The following is a 21,038-nucleotide window of genomic DNA, read 5'->3' as shown; positions in this document are numbered from 1 at the left end:
AAAAAAAAAAAAAAAAAAAAACCAAAAAACTATAGTTTTAGTGTGCCTTTTCTATGTTTAGGAAAACACAAATACATATACTTGTGCTAAAATTCCCTACAATATTCGATATAAAGTAACATGCTGTACAGGTTTGTAGCCTAAGAGTAACAGGCTGTATCACATTGTCTAGGTGTGTAGTAAGCTATGCCATCTAGGTTTGTGCAAGCATATTCTCTGATGTTTACATGACGAAATCGCCTAATGACACATTTCTCAGGACACAGCCCCAACATTAAGCAACACATAATACAAAGTAACTGGTCCCACAACAGAAATACATATAAAGTATCCCTGGGAATATAAAGGAGGAGAATGCAAGAGAAGGTCAATCTCGGGGAGCCCTGGAAGGTAATTAGGAACTTATCCAGAAAAAAGAACGAGGCTGCAGAAAGAGCATTTTAGATATGAACATTCATAGGAAACAAAACAAAACATTAAGCACCTAATAAAGCATTACATCAAACATGGTGATGAAATGGTGAGAAAAGACAGGACAGCAGCCTTTAATGATGTGTATACCCTAACAGTGAAACAATCAAACAATAATCCAAAGAAATATAAAATGGTAACTTTGGTAAGTGCTACACATAAGCAGTATTCTATACTATAAGAACCTGCAACAAGCCAGGCACAGTGGCTCATGCCTATAATCCCAGCACTTTGGGAGGCCAAGGCAGGCAGATCACTTGAGGCCAGGAGTTTGAGACCAGCCTGGCCAACCTACCAAAAAATACAAAAATTAGCTGGGCATGGTGGCACACGCCTGTAGTCCCAGCTACTCAGGAGGCTGAGGCAGAAGAATTGCCTGAACCCAGGAGGCAGAGGTTGCAGGGAGCCGAGATCATGCCACTGCACTCCAGCCTGGGTGACAGAAGACGACTCCATCTCAAAAAAAAGAAAGAAAGAAAAAAAAAAGAAACAAACTAATTATGAAAGTAGCCCAGAGCTGAGGTGGGAAGACCACTTGAGCTCAGGAGTTTAAGACCAGCTTGCGAAAATAGTGAGACCCCATCTCTTTTAAAAAAAAAAAAAAAGTCTAGTGAGCAAGACAAAGGTAACTGGACAGTCTCAAGGGACATTAAACAGTCAGTTCCTCTTTTCACTAATGACTAGAGTAAGTGGGGCAATTAGATACAGCAAATTCTTAGTCCTGGACTTCCCTTCTCTGACTGTATTCTGACCACTACCTTCCCAATAATAATTTACAGTATTACTATCAGCATGTAACCACTGAATGAAATGAATTAATTTTATTACATTCTACATTGTTGTCATGATATCATGCATTATTAACTAACCAGTAAAATAAAGAGTCGCAATGATTTAAATCGTATCATGCTATCATGCTTTTTTTTTGAGATGGAGTCTGCAACCTTTGTCTCCCAGGTTCAAGCGATTCTCCTGCCTCAGTCTCCCAAGTAGCGGAGATTACAGGTGCCTGCCACCACGCCCGGCTAATTTTTGCATTTTTTTTTTGAGACAGAGTCTCACTCTGTCACCCAGGCTGAACTGCAGTGGCGCCATCTCGGCTCGCTGCAAGCTCCGCCTCCCGGGTTCACGCCATTCTCCTGCCTCAGCCTCCTGAGTAGCTGGGACTACAGGTGCCTACCACCACGCCAATTTTTTGTATTTTTAGTAGAGACGGGGTTTCACCATGTTGGCCAGGCTGGTCTCGAACTCCTGACCTCAAGTGATCCACCCGCCTCAGCCCCCTCAAAGTGCTGGGATTACAGGCGTGAGCCACCATGCCACCTGGCCATAAACTTTCTATTTTATATCCAGTTAGATATCATGAGAGAAAGAGAGAAAAAATTATGAGGACTCAGAAAAACAGGTTTCCTTCAAAACACAGTATTTCAAATGGACTTTAGAGGATGAAAACTAGGGTAGGGACTGAGAGACAGGATATCACATGTATGTGGAAAAAAAACAAGTGGGCAGCTTGGTTTGACCGGAACATGTGACAGTCAACTGGGGCCTGAGTATCAGGCTAGGGAGTTGGGGTCTACAATGGCAAACCCTTTAAAGTTAACCAAGCACTTAGAAACTATTTCCAAATAGTGAGTTGTTTTTTTTGTTGTTGTTGTTTTTTAACAGAGAGTCCTGCTCTGTCACTCAGGCTGGATTGCGGTGGCATGATCTCTGGTCACTGCAACCTCCACCTTGGCTCACTTCAAGCTCCGCCTCCCAGGTTCACGCCATTCTCCTGCCTAGCCTCCCGAGTAGCTGGGACTACAGGCACCCGCCACGACGCCTAACTAATTTTTTTGCATTTTTTTAGTACAGATGGGCTTTCACCGTGTTAGCCAGGATGGTCTCGATCTCCTTACCTCATGATCCGCCCACTTTGGCCTCCCAAAGTGCTGGGATTACAGGCATGAGCCACCACACCCGGCCCCAAACAGTGAGTTTTCTTTTCACTATTCCACAAACGAAAAAGTTCATCAAGGTTAAGTAATACTATAGAGTTTATACGCTGAAATTCAAAAGCAGATTTCATGAACCGAAGTCCAGTGTCCATCCCACACCACTAGTGACTTTACAGAGTGGGAAAGTCACAGAAGATGGAAAGACCATAATCAGAACTTTGAAAGCACAACATAAGAAATAATAGAAGGCCAGGTGCGGTGGTTCACGCCTGTAATCCCAGCACTTTGGGAGGTCGAGGCGGGTGGATCACGAGGTCAGGAGTTCGAGACCAGCCTGGCCAAGATGATGAAACCCTACAAAAATTAGCCAGGCATGGTGGTGCATGCCCATAGTCCCAGCTACCCAGGAGGCTGAGGCAGGAGAATCGCTTGAACCTGGGAGGCAGAGGTTGCAGTGAGTCAAGATCGCACCACTGTACAAAACTCTGTCTTAAAAAAAAGACAAACAAAAACAAATTAAGAAATAATAGAAAAGTCCAGGCACAGTGGTTCACGCCTGTAATCCTAGACTCTGGGAGGCCAAGGCAGGCAGACTGCCTGAGCTCAGGAGTTTGAGAGCAGCCTGGGCAACATGGTAAAACCCCATCTCTACTAAAAATACAAAAAATTAGCCGGCCGTGGTGGCGTGCACCTGTAGTCCCAGCTACTCAGAAGAAGGCTGAGGCAAGAGATTTGCTTGAACCTGGGGGGCGGAGGTTGCAGTGAGCTGAATCGCATCACTGCACTCCGGCCTGGGGGAGAGCTAGACTCTGTCTTAAGAAAAAATAAATAGATAACAGAAAAGATACCTGAGGCCAGGGGCAGTGGCTCACACCTGTAATCCCAGTACTTTGGGAGGCCAAGGCAGGCAGATCACTTGAGATGAGGAGTTCGAGACCAGCCTGGCCAACATGGTGAAACCCAGTATCTATTAAAAATACAAAAATTAGCCAGGCATGGTGGCATGCACCTGTAGGCCAAGCTACTCAGGATGCTATGGCAGGGGAATCACTTGAACCTGGAAGTCAGTGGTTGCAGTGAGCTGAGATCTCACCACTACACTCCAGCCTGGGCAACAGAGCAAGACCCCTTCTCAAAAAAAAAAAAAAAAAAAAAGACCCAATCATATGCCAGTAAGCCCTTCCTTAGGCCCAGAATCATACCCAATTAACTACTCAACAGTTCTACTGTGACATTTCACAAGCATTCACATTCAACCTTTTCAAACTTTCTCAAAACTGAACTTATGCTCCTTTGCTCAGTCCCCAAACCTGCTCTTCCTTCAGTGTACCCTATTTCAATAAAAGAACTGTATTATAAGCCATGCACTAAGAAAGCTTGGGAGTCGTACTTATATTTACCTCCTTTACACTGACCCTCAAAACATTCAATGAAAAATCTTATGATTCTATTTCATATATATTTCTCAATCATAGAATCAATCATAGACTCTCCATCACAGAATCAATCTCCTCTCTAATTCTGCCAGCACTCAACCATACCACATCACTATCTTACCTGAACCAATACAGTAGCCTCCTAACATCTCCTCAAATCTATTCTTGCCCTCTCCCTGACGCTGGTCCAAACGCATTACTACTCTGCTGAACTTCTGCCTTCCCAATGGCTTCAGGATAATGCCCTATTTGATCTGACCTGTCTACCCTGTCAAGATTTTAACTCTCTCCTCTACTTAGGTCTCTTCAGTTACAACGGCTTTTTGGTGTTTTGTTTAGTTGGTTGGCAGGTTTCTCAAACATGTCTAATTCTTTCCAACCTTAAGAGTTTCTGCATGTGCTAATCACTCTGCATCTTTGCCTGGTTACCTCCTAGTCACCCTTCAGGTCTCAACTTCAAAGGCTTTCTCAGGATTCTCTGATGTTTCTACCCACTACTGAAGGCTAGATTAGCTCACTCTATCATATACTCTCATTGAAGCCTATGTTTACCTTCGTAGCCCTTTGTGTAACTATAATTAACATTACTAGCATTTGTTTAATGTCTGACTTTTCCACCAGACCAGAAGCTCCATGACAGAGGGACCATATCTGTCTCATCCATTACTGTAAGCCAGAGCTCTACATGGTATGTGGACATGGTTAAATGCTCAGTATTATTTTTTCATTCCTACCTTTGGGCTTTGCATTGCCTGTTCCCTATACCTAGGGCCCCAGATCTGGTCCCTGGAGCCCTTGAACGTCACAAGATTGGCTGTTCATCACTCAGGTCTCAGTACAAAACGCCACCTTCTTAAGAAGCCTTTCACTGATCACTCAATCTCAAGGAATTCTCCATCCTACAAGTATCTCATCATCCTTGTAATTTCTTCAAAGCACTCAGCATTATCTGAAACCACAGCATTTGGAAGACCCAAATAAAATGCTTAGCACAACATAAGCACTCAACAAACATTTGTTTAAGTGAATGAATCTCCTGAATGAGAACAGATGACTTGGGAAACACCCTGAATTCATCAGCAAAACATTTATAAACTATGTCCCAGCAAAGTTGATGAAGAGGCAGTATAGCTTAGTATGCTCTGGAATCACCAGTCTGTTTACTTTGAATCCTGGCTCTGTCCTTTACCTGGATAACCTGAGACACTTAACTGCACTTTGGATCTGTTTCCAAAACTGTAAAATCGGAATCAAAGAATCCATTTCAAAGGGTTCTTGAGAATTAAATTAGTGGGTATATGGAAAATGCCAGTACCAAGCACACAGTATACATTTGATTGATGTGTGCTATTATCCGTGAGATTGGGCTTTTATCTCCTAGTTTCAAATCTGCAGTTGACTTTTCCTTTACCTTATCCCCCAAAAAAGGTTTCTGGCCTGGTGAAAAAGTCAGATATTAAACAAAAATACTTACACTAGTAATGTTAACTATAGTTACACAAAGGCTACAAAGGTAAACACAGAATGTAATGGAAGTATATGACAGGGTGAACTATCTAGAATCTACCCTTCAGTCATGGGTAGAAACATCAATGCATAGTTCTACAGGGTGTGCACCGTTGAACTCCAAGGGCGTCTTTATTCACATAGATTAAGATACGTGAATGGCAACTTTTGGGATTATCCAACATGTAGCACTGTCCACAAGTTCTGGCAACCCTAAGAATGGTGATATTCAGAAGACTAAGATGGTGATGACCAAAAGACTAAAACGACAAAAAGACACAAGAGACAAAGGAGTACTGTGGAAACTATAAAACTATTATAAAATGATCACTACATTTATGAATATATATTATCTTGAGGTCACTTTCAGAAACAAGTTGGCCAGATTACTGCCTTGACACACAAAAAAGTTTCTAACGTCTGTGATCCAGGATCTAAAGAGATGAATTAAGGCTGAGGACTACAATCAGCTCATGAGGCAGTTTTTCAGAGTGATCGTGCAGCCTTCAGCCACAGGGCAATTAAAAATATTTTAACATTTGCTCACAACAGCACCACAACTTTTATCTCATTTCCCTATCCTTCAAAGAGAGTATCAAAAGGAAATCTGCACCGGGCGTGGTGGCTCACACTTGTAATCCCAACACTTTTGGAGGCCGAGGCAGGTGGATCATGAGGCAGGTGGATCACAAGGTCAAGAGATCGAAACCATCCTGACTAACATGGTGAAACCCCGTCTCTACTAAAGGCGGGTGGATCACGAGGTCAGGAGATCGAGATCGAAACCATCCTGACTAACATGGTGAAACCCCGTCTCTACTAAAAATACAAAATTAGCTGGGCATGGTGGTGCATACCTGTAATCCCAGCTACTCGGGAGGCTGAGGCAGGAGAACCGCTTGAACCCAGAAGGCGGAGGTTGTGGTGAGCCGAGATCGCGCCATTGCACTCTAGCCTGGGCAACAAGAGTGAAACTCCATCTCAGGGAAAACACACACACACAAAAACCTGATCCGCTGTAGCTTAATGACTGATGCCTAGACAGTGAATGCTTACGTTACCAAAATAAGTTGATCTTTGAGTATATTAAAAAGAGTAAAGAAAATATGCAACTAGGTTGAGAATTGTCATGACCATGAAGTTAGTTTTGTGAAAATTCAACAACAAAAAAAGGGCTTCATGCTTACTTTTGCCAAGCATGATGTGGGAAACACAATGTGAGGTTGCTTTTGAGATGTTCTGTTAGATTTATCTAAAATTTAAGGCTGGGCAAGGTGGCTCACGTTTGCAGTCCCAGCACTTTGGGAGGCTGTGGCGGGTGGATCACCTGAGGTCAGAAGTTCAAGACTAGCCTAGTCAACACGGCGAAACCTTGTCTCTACTAAAAATATAAACATTAGCTGGGTATGGCGACGCATACCTGTAATCCCAGCTACTCAGGAGGCTGAGGGAGGAGAATCGCTTGAACCCAAGAGGCAGAGGTTGAAGTGAGCCGAGATCGCACCACTACACTCCAGCCTCGGCAATAGATTGACTCTGTCTCAAAAATAAGTAAATAAAGAAAAATTTAAAAAATAAAATTATAAAATGAGCACTAGATAATTAGGATGGAAACACATAACCTGGGTGTTCCCCTTTATATCAGGGTTTGTCAACCTTGTACTTTTGACATTCTGGATCTGTTAATTCATTGTAGTTAGGGCTGTCCTGTGCACTGCAGATGCTTCAGCAGCATTCCTAGCCTCTACTCATTAAATCACCAGTAGCACTACCCCAGTCTGACCATCAGAAATGTCCACTGCTAAATGTTTCCTTGGGGGCAAAATCATCCCCAGTTAAGAATCTGCTTTAAATAAATCTTCTAGTATCTCCAACTGTCTAAAGCCTCATCCACTCATATTCTCTCCTCACAGTTGCAAAAAATCTTTCCCCCGGCCTTCCTGGTAATCCAAGCTAAATCCCAAAGCCTACCTTAACATTTCATTTGTCTTTGCCTCCAAAATCCTCAGAAAGCATGCTGTACAACTTCGACAAGGACAGGTCAGTTTTCTTGTTTAAAACCACAGCTGGTGCTGGGCATGGTGGCACACGCCTGTAATCCCAGCACTTTGGGAGGCCGAGGCAGGAGGATCACGAGGTCAGGAGTTCGAGACCAGCCTGACCAACATGGTGAAACCCCGTCTCTACTAAAAATACAAAAATTACCTGGGCATGGTGGTGCACGGCTTTAAACCCAGCTGGCAGATGCAGGACAATCGCCTGAACCTGGGAGGCAGAGGTTAGAGTGACCCGAGATGGCGCCACTGCACGTCAGCCTGGGAGAGAGTGTGATTCCCTCTCAAAAAAAAAAAAAAAAAAAAAAAAAAACCCACAGTTGGAGGCCAGGTGCGGTGGCTCATGCCTGTAATCCCAGCACTTTGGTAGGCCGAGGAGGGCAGATCACCTGAGGTCAGGAGTTCAAGACCAGACTGGCCAACATGGCAAAACCCCGTCTCTACTAAAAATACAAAAATTAGCCGGGCGTGGTGGCGGGAGCCTGTAATCCAAGCTACTCGAGAGGCTGAGACAGGAGAATCATTTGAACTCAGGAGGTGGAGGTTACAGTGAGCAGAGATCAGGCCACTCTGCACTCTAGCCTGGGCAACAGAGCGAGACTCTGTCTCAAAACAAAAACTAAAAATAGGCTAGGCACAGTGGCTCACATCTGTAATCCCAGCCCTTTGGGAAGCCAAGGCAGGTAGATCACTTGAGGTCAGGAGTTTGAGATCAGCCTGACCAACATGGTGAAACACCATCTCTACTAAAAAAACACAAAATTAGCCCGGCATGGTGGTGCATGCCTGTAATCCCAGCTACTTGGGATGCTGAGGCAGGAGAATGGCTTGAACCGGGGAGGCAGACATTGCAGTGAGCTGAGATCACACCACTACACTCTAGCCTGGGCAACAAGAGCAAAACTCTGTCTCAAAAAATAAATAAATAAATAAAAATAAAAGTACAGTTGGTAAGAGACTTGATACTAAAACTCAAGGCTCAACATCCCCAATTAAGTACTCTTCTCTATTATAACATGCTGCTATCCATCGGTTACAAAGTTTAGTCAGTCCTTCACTGCCAATATGTCTTGCTTCTATCTCTTCCTTTCCATTTCTACCTATAACCTACAGCAATGTTTCTCAAACTTTTGCATGTATCAAAATCACCTGCCTTGTTAAAACACAGAATGCTGGGTCCCAGCTCCAGAGTTTCTAGTTCAGTAAGTTTGGGGTGGGGTCCAAGAATTGGCATTCTAACATGTTCCCAGACACCCAGGTAATGCTCATGTTGCTAATGAGAGACCTACACTTTGAAAACCACTGCCTTAAGAGTTCAGGGTTCCTGTCACCTCAAAAGGTAAGCTATTTGAACATCCTTCTAGACCACCCCTGACCCGAAACTGTAAGTATTACTCCCAAAACGTCACTTTGGCCACATCACTATTAAAAACAAACCGGCTGGGTGCAGTGGCTCATGCCTGTAATCCCAGCACTTTGGGAGGCCGAGGCGGGCGGATGATTTGAGGTCAGAAGTTCCAGACCAGCCTGGCCAATAATAGTGAGACCCCGTCTCTACTGAAAATACAAAAAATTTGCTGGGCATGGTGGTGTGTGCCTGTAATCCCAGCTACTCAGGAGGCTGAGGCAGGAGAATCGCTTGAACCCAAGAAGTGTAGGTTACAGTGAGCCGAGATCATGCCATTGCACTCCAGCCTGGACGTCGCAGTGAGACTCCATATCCACAAACAAAAAAAAAAAAAAAAAAAAAAAAAAAAAAAACTAATGGCTATGTCCATACTTGGCTTTCAAAGTTGTTTAAAATTTCTACCCAACATTATCAGCAGTGCCCCTCAAAAGACACCACCTACTTTAGTACTGCTCATCCATCAGAGATCCACAGAATAGGCCTTATAGTAGTAGTATAAAGCTTATGCTGTCTTTACCACCTGAAAGGCCACCCTCTTCCCTCCTCCTCTCTACCTACCTGAAGGAGGCCTTCACCAATGTATTTGCCAAAAACATTCGTTTGGTCACTATTTGCTGCCTTTTATCTTTAGGGTTTAACTTTTTACCAAGTACTCACAGACAGAGAAAAACCCCAAGAACCTAAAATTTAAAACAGAAAACAAGGATATGAGTGACATACATAAATAAAAGCCTTGACATACACACAAACTGCACAATACTGCTATTTTAACAGATCAAGTGCAATAAGTTCAAAGTTCATGAAAAGAAAGAATGTACCATCTTTTTTTGAAACATGATCAAACACTGGCTATCAAATATTTATAGCTATCTCATTCAGGATGTTAAGCAGACAGACGTCAGGGAGAAAATGTTAAAGTAGGCGGGGAGTGGTGGTTCATGCCTGCAATCTCAGTATTCTGGGAGACCAAGGCAGGTGGATCACCTGAGGTCAGAAGTTCCAGACCAGCCTGGCCAATATGGTAAAACCCCATCTCTACTAAAAATACAAAAATTAGCCAGGCATGGTGGCACACACCTGTAATCTCAGCTACTAGGGAGGCTGAGACAGCAGAATCGCCTTAACCTGGGAGGCAGAGGTTGCAGTGAACTAAGATCGCACCACTACACTCCAACCTGGGCGACAAGAGCGAAACTCCATCTCAAAAAAAAAAAAAAAGAAAATATTAAAGTAGCCTCAAAAAAAGAGAAAGTACTCAGCCTACACACAGTGCAGTAAGAGTAGTTATTATTATTATTATTTGAGATGGAGTTTCACTATTGTCACCCAGGCTGGAATGCGATGGCGTGATCTCAGCTCACTGCAGCTTCCACCTTCCGGGTTCAGGCAATTCTCCCACCTCAGCATCCCGAGTAGCTCAGACTACAGGTGTGCACCACCATGCCCAGCTAATTTTGTATTTTTAGTAGAGATGGGGTTTCGTCATGTTGACCAGGCTAGTCTCGAACTCCTGACCACAGGTGATCTGCCCGCCTCGGCCTCACAAAGTGCTGGGATTACAGGCGTGAACCACTGCACTCAGCCTGTTTTCTGTATAAAGTACATAAGAGACACTGGATGATATGACAGAAGAAACTTGGAGTTTGGAGTCAGGGTACCTGAGTTCAAGGTCTGGTTTCACCTCTTACCAACTCTGTGATCTTGGGCAAGTCATGGCCCCTCTCTGGGCCTCTCTCTCCATTATTTAAAAAAAAAAAAAATCAAGATTTAAAACTATACCATCTACCTTACAAAGTTCTTTTGAGAATTAAATAAGGTAATATATATGAAAGAACCTAGCCTACTATCTGACATATAATAAATTTTTACTGAATTTTAACTCTTTTTGATGTGAAAGTGCAATGCAAAAATAAAGTACTATTCCCAAAGTGAGATAAACAGAGAAAATTAATGAAACCTAATTAATAGTGTCCATTACCCCCCCAAAATAGAAAGATATAAAGAATGTATGTCTATCTACATGATATACGTAATGTATCAATTCCTTGACTTAATAACCAAAACCAAGATCTGAGAATAACACAAACATCATCACTTGCAACTTCACAGCTTTAAGGCTGTCTAAAGGTCAGCAAAACCTAGGCACAGTTTAGGACAGGGTTAGAACAAGGGAACCTAAGGCCGGGCACGGTGGCTCATGCCTGTAATCCCAACACTTTGGGAGGCCGAGGTGGGCGGATCACTGGAGGTCAGGAGTTTGAGACCAGCCTGACCAACATGGTGAAACCCTGTCTCTACTAAAACAATACAAAAATCAGCCAGGCGGGGGTGGCGGGCACCTGTAATCCCAGCTACTAGGGAGACTGAGGCGGAAGAATCGGTTGAACCCGGGAGGCGGAGGTTGCAGTGAGCCGAGATCACGCCATTGCACTCCAGCCTGAGTGACCATAGTGAAACTGTCTCACAAAAGGGGGGAAAAAAAAGAATAGGAGAGCTTAAAATTCAGACTAAACTTTACTTTTTTTTTTTTTTTTAATTTTTTGAGACGGAGTCTCTGTCACCCAGGCTGGAGTGCAGTGGCATGATCTCAGCTGACGGCAACCTCTGCCTCACGAGTTCAAGCGATTCTCCTGTCTCAGCCTCCTGGGTAGCTGGGATTACAGGCATGTGGTGCCACTACGCCCGGCTAATTTTTGTATTTTTAGTAGAGACAGGGTTTCACCATGTTGGTCAGGCTGGTCTTGAAGTCCTGACGTCAAGCAATCTACTCCCCTTGGCCTCCCAAAGTGCTGGGATTACAAGTGTAAGCCACATCTGGCCACACTAAACTTTTAAAGTCAACTAGACACTTTATTATTTGTTCTAACGGTCCGAATACCAAATACCATCAATGTGGTATTCTGAGATGTGTGCTACGCATACATTTTTATTTGTTACAGTTTAGGTCTCTGGTTCTTATCTACGCTGCAAGACCCAATATCCAGATATCCTCTACATCCCTACCTGCCAAAGTGTCCTCTATTCTAATTTATTAATTTTTTTAGAGACAGGGTCTTGCTCTGTAGCCCAAGCTGGAGTGCACTGGCACAGTCATAGCTCACCACAGCCTTAAGCCCCTGGGCTCAAGTGATACTTCTGCCTCAACCTCCTGAGTAGCTGGGACCACAGGTGTGAGCCACTGCATCCAGACCCTCCTCCACTCTAGTGGCTTACTACTGGCATTCAAGAAAATTGGTAGCAAAAAAGAGCATATATTAGGGCTTTCAACAGTATCGACAAATACTTATTCAGCACTTGCTATGTGTTAGGCCCTATTTGAAGCATCTAGCACATAGCATCAACAAAAACGACGTCCCAACTTTCAAGGAGCTTATACTCTAGTGGGAAGCTATACACAAAGTACAGTAGTGATTAGTGCTCAGCAAAATAAAACAGAAAATGATAGGGCTTAAATATAACCCTCATTCAACGGGCCCAAAATATAGCTTACTGTGGAAGACTGACATGTAAGAATAAAAAATTAGCTCCATCATTATCTGCATTTTTGAATCACTCAAAAATGGTCAAGTTCTTCCTACATTTATTAGGAGGGAGGCCGCAACAATGAGACCAGTGTGCTCTCTACCAACACAGACTAAAGACTAAACCTCATAAAATAATTAGAAATAAACTAATTCAACAATGTAGACCACATATAATTTTTTCTAGTTAACGTTATACTTTCATACTAGAAAAAAAAAAGGCTTAAAATAAATATTCTATTTTACTTAGTCCATTCCCAGTCAAAAAGACCTCAGGGTGGGAAGGGGGACCAGGTGCAGTGGCTCACACTTACAATCCCAAGACCTGGGGAGGCTGGAGAGGCCTCCAGGCAGGAGAGAGGATCACCTAAGCCCAGGAGTTCAAGACCAGCCTGGGCAACAAGTGAAAACCTGTCTCCAGAAAGATTTTAAAAATAAGCCAGGTGTGGTGGCATGTATCTGTGGTCCAAGCCACTCAGGAGACTGAGGTAAGAGGATCACCTGGGGAGGCTGATGCTGCAGCGGTAGTGCCATTGCACTCTAGCCTGGGCAACAGAGTAAGACCCCGTATAGGAAAAAAAAAAAAAAAGAGGGCCAGGCATGGTAGCTCACGCCTGTAATCCCAGCACTTTGGGAGGCCCAGGAGGACAGATTGCCTGAGGCCAGGAGTTTGAAACCAGCCTGGCTAACATCGTGAAACCCCATATCTACTTAAAATACAAAATTAGCCGGGCACGGTGATGCATGCCTGTAATCCCAGCTACTTGGAGGCTGAAGCAGGAGAATCGCTTGAACCCGGGAGGGGGAGGTTGCGGTGAGCCCAGATTGCACCATTGCACTACAGCCTGGGCAACAAGAGCAAAACTCCACCTCAAAAAAAAAAAAAAAATTAAATTTAAAAAAAGATAATCTGGTAATCGCTGCTGAATTTGGGGAGACACTTTCAAGGGTAACCCAAGGAAAGGTGGGACTATTACCAGAGTTTCAGCGGCCCCAGTTCCTTGCAACAGATAAATGATTTAGCTATTTCATAGAGAATTATATGTAAGACAAGTTAACAGGATTGAATATGTGATAATATAATAACATCTTTTAGAAAAGCTCTCCATTTGTTTTTTATTTTTTTTGCTAGACGAAAGTGCTAAAAGCTCTCAATTTCATCAAGATTGACAAGCACACCAGGCATAGTGGCTCACACCTGTAATCCTAGCAAGTGAGTCTGGGAGTTCAAGACCAGACTGAGCAAAAAAAACCAGACCAGCCTGAACAGCCTGAGCAGGGAGAGCCTGCCTTTACAGAAAAAATTAAAAATTAGCCAGGTATGGTGGCACATGCCTGTAGTCCCAGTTACAGTCCCATGTTGAGATGGGAGGATCACTTGAGCCAGGCGGTTGAAGCTACAATGAGCTATGATCACACCACTGCACTCTAGCCTGTGCAACAGAGTAACACCCTGTCTCCAAAAAAAAAGAAATACAGAAATAAATCATTGTTACCTCAGAACAACCCACCCCGGCATCAAAAGGAAGCTTCTATCCCTCCCACTTGAGTACCTCCTCAGGTATACAAACTCGCCTCAGAGATCTGGCTTTGTTCTGGCAATCTATATACAAAAGTACTAATATTTTCATTACCTAAAAAAAAATTAAGTCTTGCTTAACAGAAGCCAAACATTGTTTATACACCTTGACAATTCCTAGCTGTTCAACTCCAACAATGCAAAATATTCTAGTTCCAGAAAGTGTAGCTTACGTTCCAAATCTACACATATACATCATCTTGAAAGGCGCATTTCTTTTCCACATGTAATAAGTAAATAACGAAGCTTGGAAAAACAACCCTTTTTTTTTCTTTTTTTCTTTTTTTTTTTTTGAGACAGAGTCTCGCTCTGTCGCCCAGGTTGGAGTGCAGTGGTGCTATCTCAGCTCACTGCAACCTCCACCTCCTGGGTTCAAGCAAATCTCCTGTCTCAGCCTCCTGAGTAGCTGGGACCATGGGCGCCTGCCACCACGCCCGGCTAATTTTTGTATTTTTAGTAGAGACAGGGTTTCACCTTGTTGGTCAGGCTGGTCTCAAACTCCTGACCTCAAGTGATCCACCCACCTCGGCCTCCCAAACTGCTGGGATTACAGGCCTGAGCAACCGCGCCCAGCCAAAAAACAATCTGTGTGAGAAATGGGGGTCTATGTTGCCCAGACTGGTCTCGAACTCCTGCACTCAAGTAATCCTCCCTCCCCAGCCTCCCAAAGTGCTAGGAGTATAGGTGTGAGTCACCATAACTGGCAAAAAACAACTTTTTAAAACTAGTTATTCCTTTTTTTTTTTTTTTTTAGATGGAGTTTTGCTCTGGTTCCCCAGGCTGGAGTGCAACAGCATGATCTTGGCTCAGTGCAACCTGTCTCGTGGGTTCAAGTGATTCTCCTGCCTCAGCCTCCAGTAGCTGGGATTACAGGTATACACCACCACACTCGGTAAATTTTGTATTTTCAGGAGAGAAGGGGTTTCTCCATGTTGTGTCAGGCTGGTCTCAATCTCCCAACCTCAGGTGATGGGCCCGCCTCGGCCTCCCAAAGTTCTGGGATTACAGGCATGAGACAGGGCCCTTGGCTCTTTTTTTTTTTTTTTTTTTTTTTGAGGCGGGAGTCTCGCTCAGTCACCCAGGCCAGAGTGCAACGGTGTGATCTCGGTTCACTGCAACCTCTGCCTCTCAGGTTCAAGTGATTCTCCTGACTGAGCCACCTGAGTAGCTGGGATTACAGGCACCCTACACCACGCCCGGCTAATTTTTTTTTTTTTTTTTTTGAGATGGAGTCTCACTGTCACCCAGGCTGGAGTGCAGTGGCGCAATCTCAGCTCAGTGCAACCTCGTGGGTTCAAGTGATTCTCCTGCCTCAGCCTCCCCAGTAGCTAGGATTACAGGCACGCACCACCACCCCCAGTGCCCAGCTAATTTTTGTATTTTTAGTAGAGATAGGGTTTCACCATGTTGGCCAGGCTGGTTTCAAACTCTTGACCTCAGGTGATCCTCCTGCCTAGGCCTCCCAAAGTGATGGGATTACAGGCGTGAGTCACCACACCCAGCCCTTAACTAGTTATTTCTGATTTTTTTTTCCAAAAATGACTTGTTGGGAGGCCAAGGTGGGCAGATCGTTTGAGCCCAGGAGTTCAAGACTAGCCTTCGGAACATGGCAAAACCCTACCTCTACAAAAAATACAAAAATTAGCCAGGCATGGTGGCACAGGGTTGTAGTCCTAGCTACCTGGGAAGCTGACGTGGGAAGATCACTTGAGACCAGGATGTCGAGGCTTCTATGACCTGTGGTCACGCCACTGCACTCTAGACTGGGCGACAAAGACAGACCCTATCTCAAAAAAAGGAAAAAAAAAAAAACAAATAAGAAAGTTCCCTCCAGGCCAGGCGCAGTGGCTCACGCCTGTAATCCCACCATTTTGGGAGGCCGAGGCAGGCGGATCACGAGGTCAGGACATTGAGACCATCCTGGCTAACATGGTGAAACCCTGCCTCTACTAAAAAATATAAAAAACAAAAAACTAGCCAGGCGTGGCAGCGGGTGCCTGTCGTACTAGCTACTCAGGCTGAGGCAAGAGAATGGTGTGAACCCGGGAGGTGGAGCTTGCAGTGAGCTCAGATCGCGCCACTGCACTCCAGCCTGGGCCACAGAGCAAACCTCCGTCTCAAAAAAAAAAAAAAGAAAAAGAAAAAGAAAGTTCCCTCCAAATATATAATGTGCCCTCTTACACAAACACTGCTAAGATAGCACATTAAACAAAAGAAAACATATGCTAGTTAAGGATTAATGTATGCAACAGGTAGCAATCACCTTACAACTTAAAGAAAAAAAGAAAAAAAAAATCTTGCCAAAAGTCAAGAGTACTTGTCTCTCCTTCCCACTATACCTCCCTACCTTGTTTTTTTTTTTAAAAAAAAAAAAAAAAAAAGTGGGCCAGGTGCAGTGGCTTGCACCTGTAATCCCAGCACTTTGGGAGGCTGAAGTGGGTAGATCACCTCAGGTCAGGAGTTCGAAACCAGCCTGGCCAATGTAGCGAAACCTCGTCTCAACTAAAAATACAAAAAAATTAGCCGGGTATGGTGGCAGGCACCTGTAATCGCAGCTACTTGGGAAGCTGAGGCAGGAGACTCGTTTGAACCCGGGAGGCAGAGGTTGCAGTGAGCCAAGATCGCGCCATTGCACTCTGGGCGAGAGTGAGACTCTGTCTCAAAAAAATAAAATAAAATAAAATAAAATAAAAGAAGTGAAGCCGGGCACAGTGGCTCACACCTGTAATCCCAGCAATTTGGGAGGCCGATGTGGGTGGATCATTTGAGGTCAGGAGTTCGAGACCAACCTGGCCAACATGGTGAAATTCCATCTTTACTAAAAATACAAAAATTATCTGGGTGTAGTGGCAGGCACCTGTAGTCCCAGCTACTCGGGATGCTGAGGCAGGAGAATCACCTGAACCTGGGAGCCAGAGGTTGTAAGTGAGCCCTGATAGTGCCACTGCACTCCAGCCTGTGCAACAGAGTAAGACTCGTTCTCAAAACAAACAAACAACAAAACCCAAAAGTCCGGGCGCAGTAGCTCATGCCTGTAATCCCAGCACTTCGGGAGGCTGAGGCAGGCGGATCACCAGAAGTCAGGAGTTCGAGACCAGCCTGGCCAACAAGGTGAAACCCCGCCTTTACTAAAAATACAAAAATCAGCCAGGTGTGGTGGTAGGCACCTGTAATCTCAGCTACTCTGGAGGCTGAGACAGGAGAATCACTTGAACCCAGGAGGAAGAGGTCGTAGTAAGCAGAGATAGTGCCAATGGACACCAGCCTGGGTGACAAGAGTGAAACTCCCATCTCAAAAAAAAAAGTGAAAAGTTTTGCTTGCTAGAAAGGCTCTTCCTTTAAAGTCTGGACTGCAAAATCCCTTAGATATCTACCTAACAACTTGACATGATAAAAGTGAATTCCATATAGCAATAACTACCTGGGAAAGGAGTTTTATGGCATCGTCTCTTTTTCTGTTCCCAAAGAAAAGTTTAATTCAAGAAATATAAAATATATATATATCATAACGATACAATATTGCACTATGGATACGCTTAATTTCTACAAAGTTAGAGATGAAGAATTATAATCTCAACACATGAATTGGGAACGAGACAAATCTCTGAAATTAGGCTCACCGGAATATATGCATGCTGAATATATACTTTCCAATATACACCAAACCTTTCTAGCAGTCACAAAACAAATAAATAAATATGCCAGGTACTGTGGCTCATGCTTGTAATCCCAGCACTTTGTGATGCCAAGGTGGGAGGATTGCTTAAGGCCAGGAGTTCAAGACTAGCATGGGCAACATAGCAAGACCCCGTCCCTAAGGAAAAAAAAAAAAAAAATCTGAAAATTAGCCTGGCATGGTGGCACATGACTGTAGTCCCAGCTACTCAGGAGGCTGGAATGGAAGATTGCTTGAGCCCAAGAATTTGAGACTACAGTGAGTTATAATCACACCACTGAACTTCATCTTGGGCAGAGCAAGATCCTGTCTATGAAAATAAAAATAAAAGGCCGGGCACGGTGGCTCACGCCTGTAATCCCAGCACTTCGGGAGGCCGAGGCGGGCAGATCACAAGGTCAGGAGATCGAGACCATCCTGCCTAACATGGTGAAACCCCGTCTCCACTAAAAGTACAAAAAATTAGCCGGGCGCAATAGTCCTGGCTACTCAGGAGGCTGAGGCAGGAGAATGGCGTGAACCCGGGAGGCAGAGCTTGCAGTGAGCAGAGATCGCACCACTGCACTCCAGCCTGGGCAACAGAGCCAGACCCTGCCTCAATCAATCAATCAATCAATATAAAAATAAAAATAAATAAATAAAAATAAAAAACAGGCCATGGCCAGGTACGGTGGCTCACGTCTGTAATCCCAGCACTTTGGGAGGCCAAGGCGGGTGGATCACGAGGTCAGGAGATCAAGATCTTCCTGGCCAACATGGTAAAACTCCATTCTCTACTAAAAATACAAAAATGAGCTGGGCGTGGTGGCCTGTAACTACAGTCCCAGCTACTTCGGAGGCTGAGGCAGGAGGATCACTTGAACCCGGGAGGCGGAGGTTGCGGTGAGCTCAGACCACGCTGCTGCACTCCAAGCCTGGGCGATAGAGTAAGACTCGATCTCAATAAAAATAAATAATAAGTCTTTTCTCAAAAAGAGTAAGGATCACTAGAAAATGTATTGGAGAACCATTCGTTTTCTCCTAAATTCAATCTAAAATGCAGAGCCAAATAAAACCACCATAAATTCCTTTAGTAATCTTCTAGGCCTTTCAGTTCAGCAAATTTCACATACTACATACAATTCTGTGGCTTTCCTCATTGCCCACTCTTCAAACACAAATTCAAATTTTTATTAATACTGTGAGACTATTAATAAAGCTCTCTTTGGCTAAGAAAAACAAAAATTGAATTCTTAAACTCCAACAGGAAAACCTTAAGAGGAAAACATGGCTTAAAGGATCCAAGTGTTCGTATACAGATATAAGCTAATCCTTTCAAATCATGTCTAAAATTTCTTCCAACAACATCTCATACATTCCTCCCAAAACACAGAACTTTAACAGCATCCAGTATTCTATCTGTCTTCAATCAATCCCAACAACCCTTCAAAGCTACCAAAGTGTTAATTTATAAAACAAAAGAGAATAATTCATAGTTCTACTCCCCAGCTCAAAGTCACAAATCAAATCTTAACAAATGTATTCAACTATCCTTCCTCAAACAGCTTTGCCCCCAAAATTTATATTCTAATCTAACTTAATCAGGTGTATTATCAATGTCAGTATTGTAAAATTAGGAATCTCTGTCACATTGTAATCCACAAAATCCTTAGGTATACAATGGTTTCTATAAAAGCTAAAGGCTACATAGAACTCCATTTCCAAACAGGATAAATATATAAAACATAAAATATTTTTGGCCAAAAGCCAAATTCAATATTAATACACCTTCCCCCCTCCTCTGGTGCACAGAAAAGTCACCTGAAAAGTTTTAATCACAGATTCATAGTATATTCACAAATGGAAACAAAACAGTTATCCTACTTCAAAACTGGAGGGTGTGGTGGGGGGAGAAAATACTAACCAATCTCTGGCTGTAACGAATCCTTTCTTCTTCGGGTTCCATCTCTCACTCTTCTGTTGAAATTACTGTAAAGAAACCACTCCAGGGCTGCCTTCCTCTTCCTCCTTAGGAACCAGATTGCAACACTAAAGAATAATGATACAAGCATAAATGAGAACTCATTCTCAAACTTGTGCTTTCTGTTCACGGAAAGGAGTATTTAAGGTAACTGTTAAAGGTTCTCTGAAAAATCAGGTTCCTCTTCATGAGTTTGGGACCTTTCTGCTTTTGGGCAAGTGGTTCCATGTCATGTTCAACATTAATCACATTACAACTGTCGGAGGCCTAGACGAAACGAGATGTTGGTTTCAGTTCCTTGTGGATGGGCCACACCACTAGTTTCTCCCCACAGGATTACCACTAGCAAGGATCCCCTTCGTGACAGCATCAGCAAGAAAAAAAAAGCTCAGGACTTTTATCTCTAGAGAGCTGACCAGGTGAAACACCACTGAACTAATCCCAATCCTAACCAAATTAGTTCTCTCTCACCAGTAATCAGAAACTAAAGGAAAGAAGGGCAGACTATGTAAAAAGAGGACAAGAAATTAGGATTTAAATGACCCCAAAACAATTTCCCATACCCCTCCTGTAAGGCCGTGCACAATCGTCGCCTTCCTTTCTAGACTCCCCGGGTCTTTTCATTCTCAAATCTACCCTCCACCCCAACACAAGATGTGCACAACTCTGAAACAAATTTCAGAGGCGCAAATCAAGGACCAAAATTCCATCTGATCTTTTTGGATAAAGTAATAAAATAAACGATCGCATCTATGGATACGAGGAAAATACATCTTGTCCAAAAATGCAATAAAAGACCGGCCGGCGCGACGGTCAATCGGCAATACCAAGAAAGGGTTTCCTTTTTTCTAAATATTCTCGTGGATAATGGCTTCCATTGAGAACGCAGGTTCCCCCCGTTTTTGTCACTACATTACAGCCACGTTAACAGCATCCTTTCAAAACTGCTACGAGACCAGAGGACCCGATGACACAGTTTGCGAGAGCAGTTGGTGGCAGAGCCCTCCCGGAGGAAGCCCTGGCCCGAAGTCCGGAGGGAAACCGTGCTTGCACCCCCTGGGCGACGACCACCCGGGCTTGGAGCAGCCAGGGCCGGAGAGGAAAAAGGGCGAATGTCGCTGGGCTCCCCCAGGAAAAGGCGTTTCAATGGTTCACCCATCGGAAAAAGAAATAGAAACTTTACATTCAGTCTTTGGATAACACAGTCAACCAAACTTCCAAATGAGGGGGGAGGGGGGAACTCACCGGAGATTCTGCTCTTGAGTTCTTGTCCAAGTGAGAAGTAAAAGATTCCAAAGCTGAGAGGAATAATTAAATCCCAAACGTCGTCTTCGGTTTTTCCGTGGATCAACCCAGTATCCAGAGAGGGTCAGAGCGACCAGGAAAAGGGAGCAAACAGTTGCTGAATCAAACCTCCTCTTCTGGCTTTGGAGACCGGGAGTCGGAGGCGTCAGGAGAGGCGAGCGCGACCCCTCGGCGCCGAGCCC

At 44.0% G+C, this 21,038-nt stretch overlaps 1 protein-coding gene across 2 annotated transcripts in view; it reads right to left on the bottom strand.

The window, feature by feature from the left end:
• Positions 1–21,038, bottom strand: part of KDM2A (lysine (K)-specific demethylase 2A) — a 153,088-nt gene extending 132,050 nt beyond the window's left edge. The window contains exons 1-2 of one of the 2 annotated variants that reach the window (XM_011986973.1): positions 20,797–21,038; positions 19,495–19,619 (exon numbers count right to left, since the gene is read on the bottom strand). In XM_011986973.1, the coding sequence (XP_011842363.1) occupies positions 19,495–19,536 (42 nt within the window). In that variant the 5' untranslated portion in view covers positions 19,537–19,619; positions 20,797–21,038. Of the gene's footprint in view, positions 1–9,373; positions 9,496–19,494; positions 19,620–20,796 lie in introns of those variants that run through there. The other variant, XM_011986974.1, reaches the window with a different exon arrangement.

This window comes from Mandrillus leucophaeus, unplaced genomic scaffold, assembly GCF_000951045.1.
Source record: "Mandrillus leucophaeus isolate KB7577 unplaced genomic scaffold, Mleu.le_1.0 Scaffold30, whole genome shotgun sequence".
NCBI classification, from domain to species: domain Eukaryota; kingdom Metazoa; phylum Chordata; class Mammalia; order Primates; family Cercopithecidae; genus Mandrillus; species Mandrillus leucophaeus.
The sequence above is the reverse complement of the archived record's forward strand: the minus strand, read 5'-3'. Positions and strand labels throughout refer to the sequence as shown.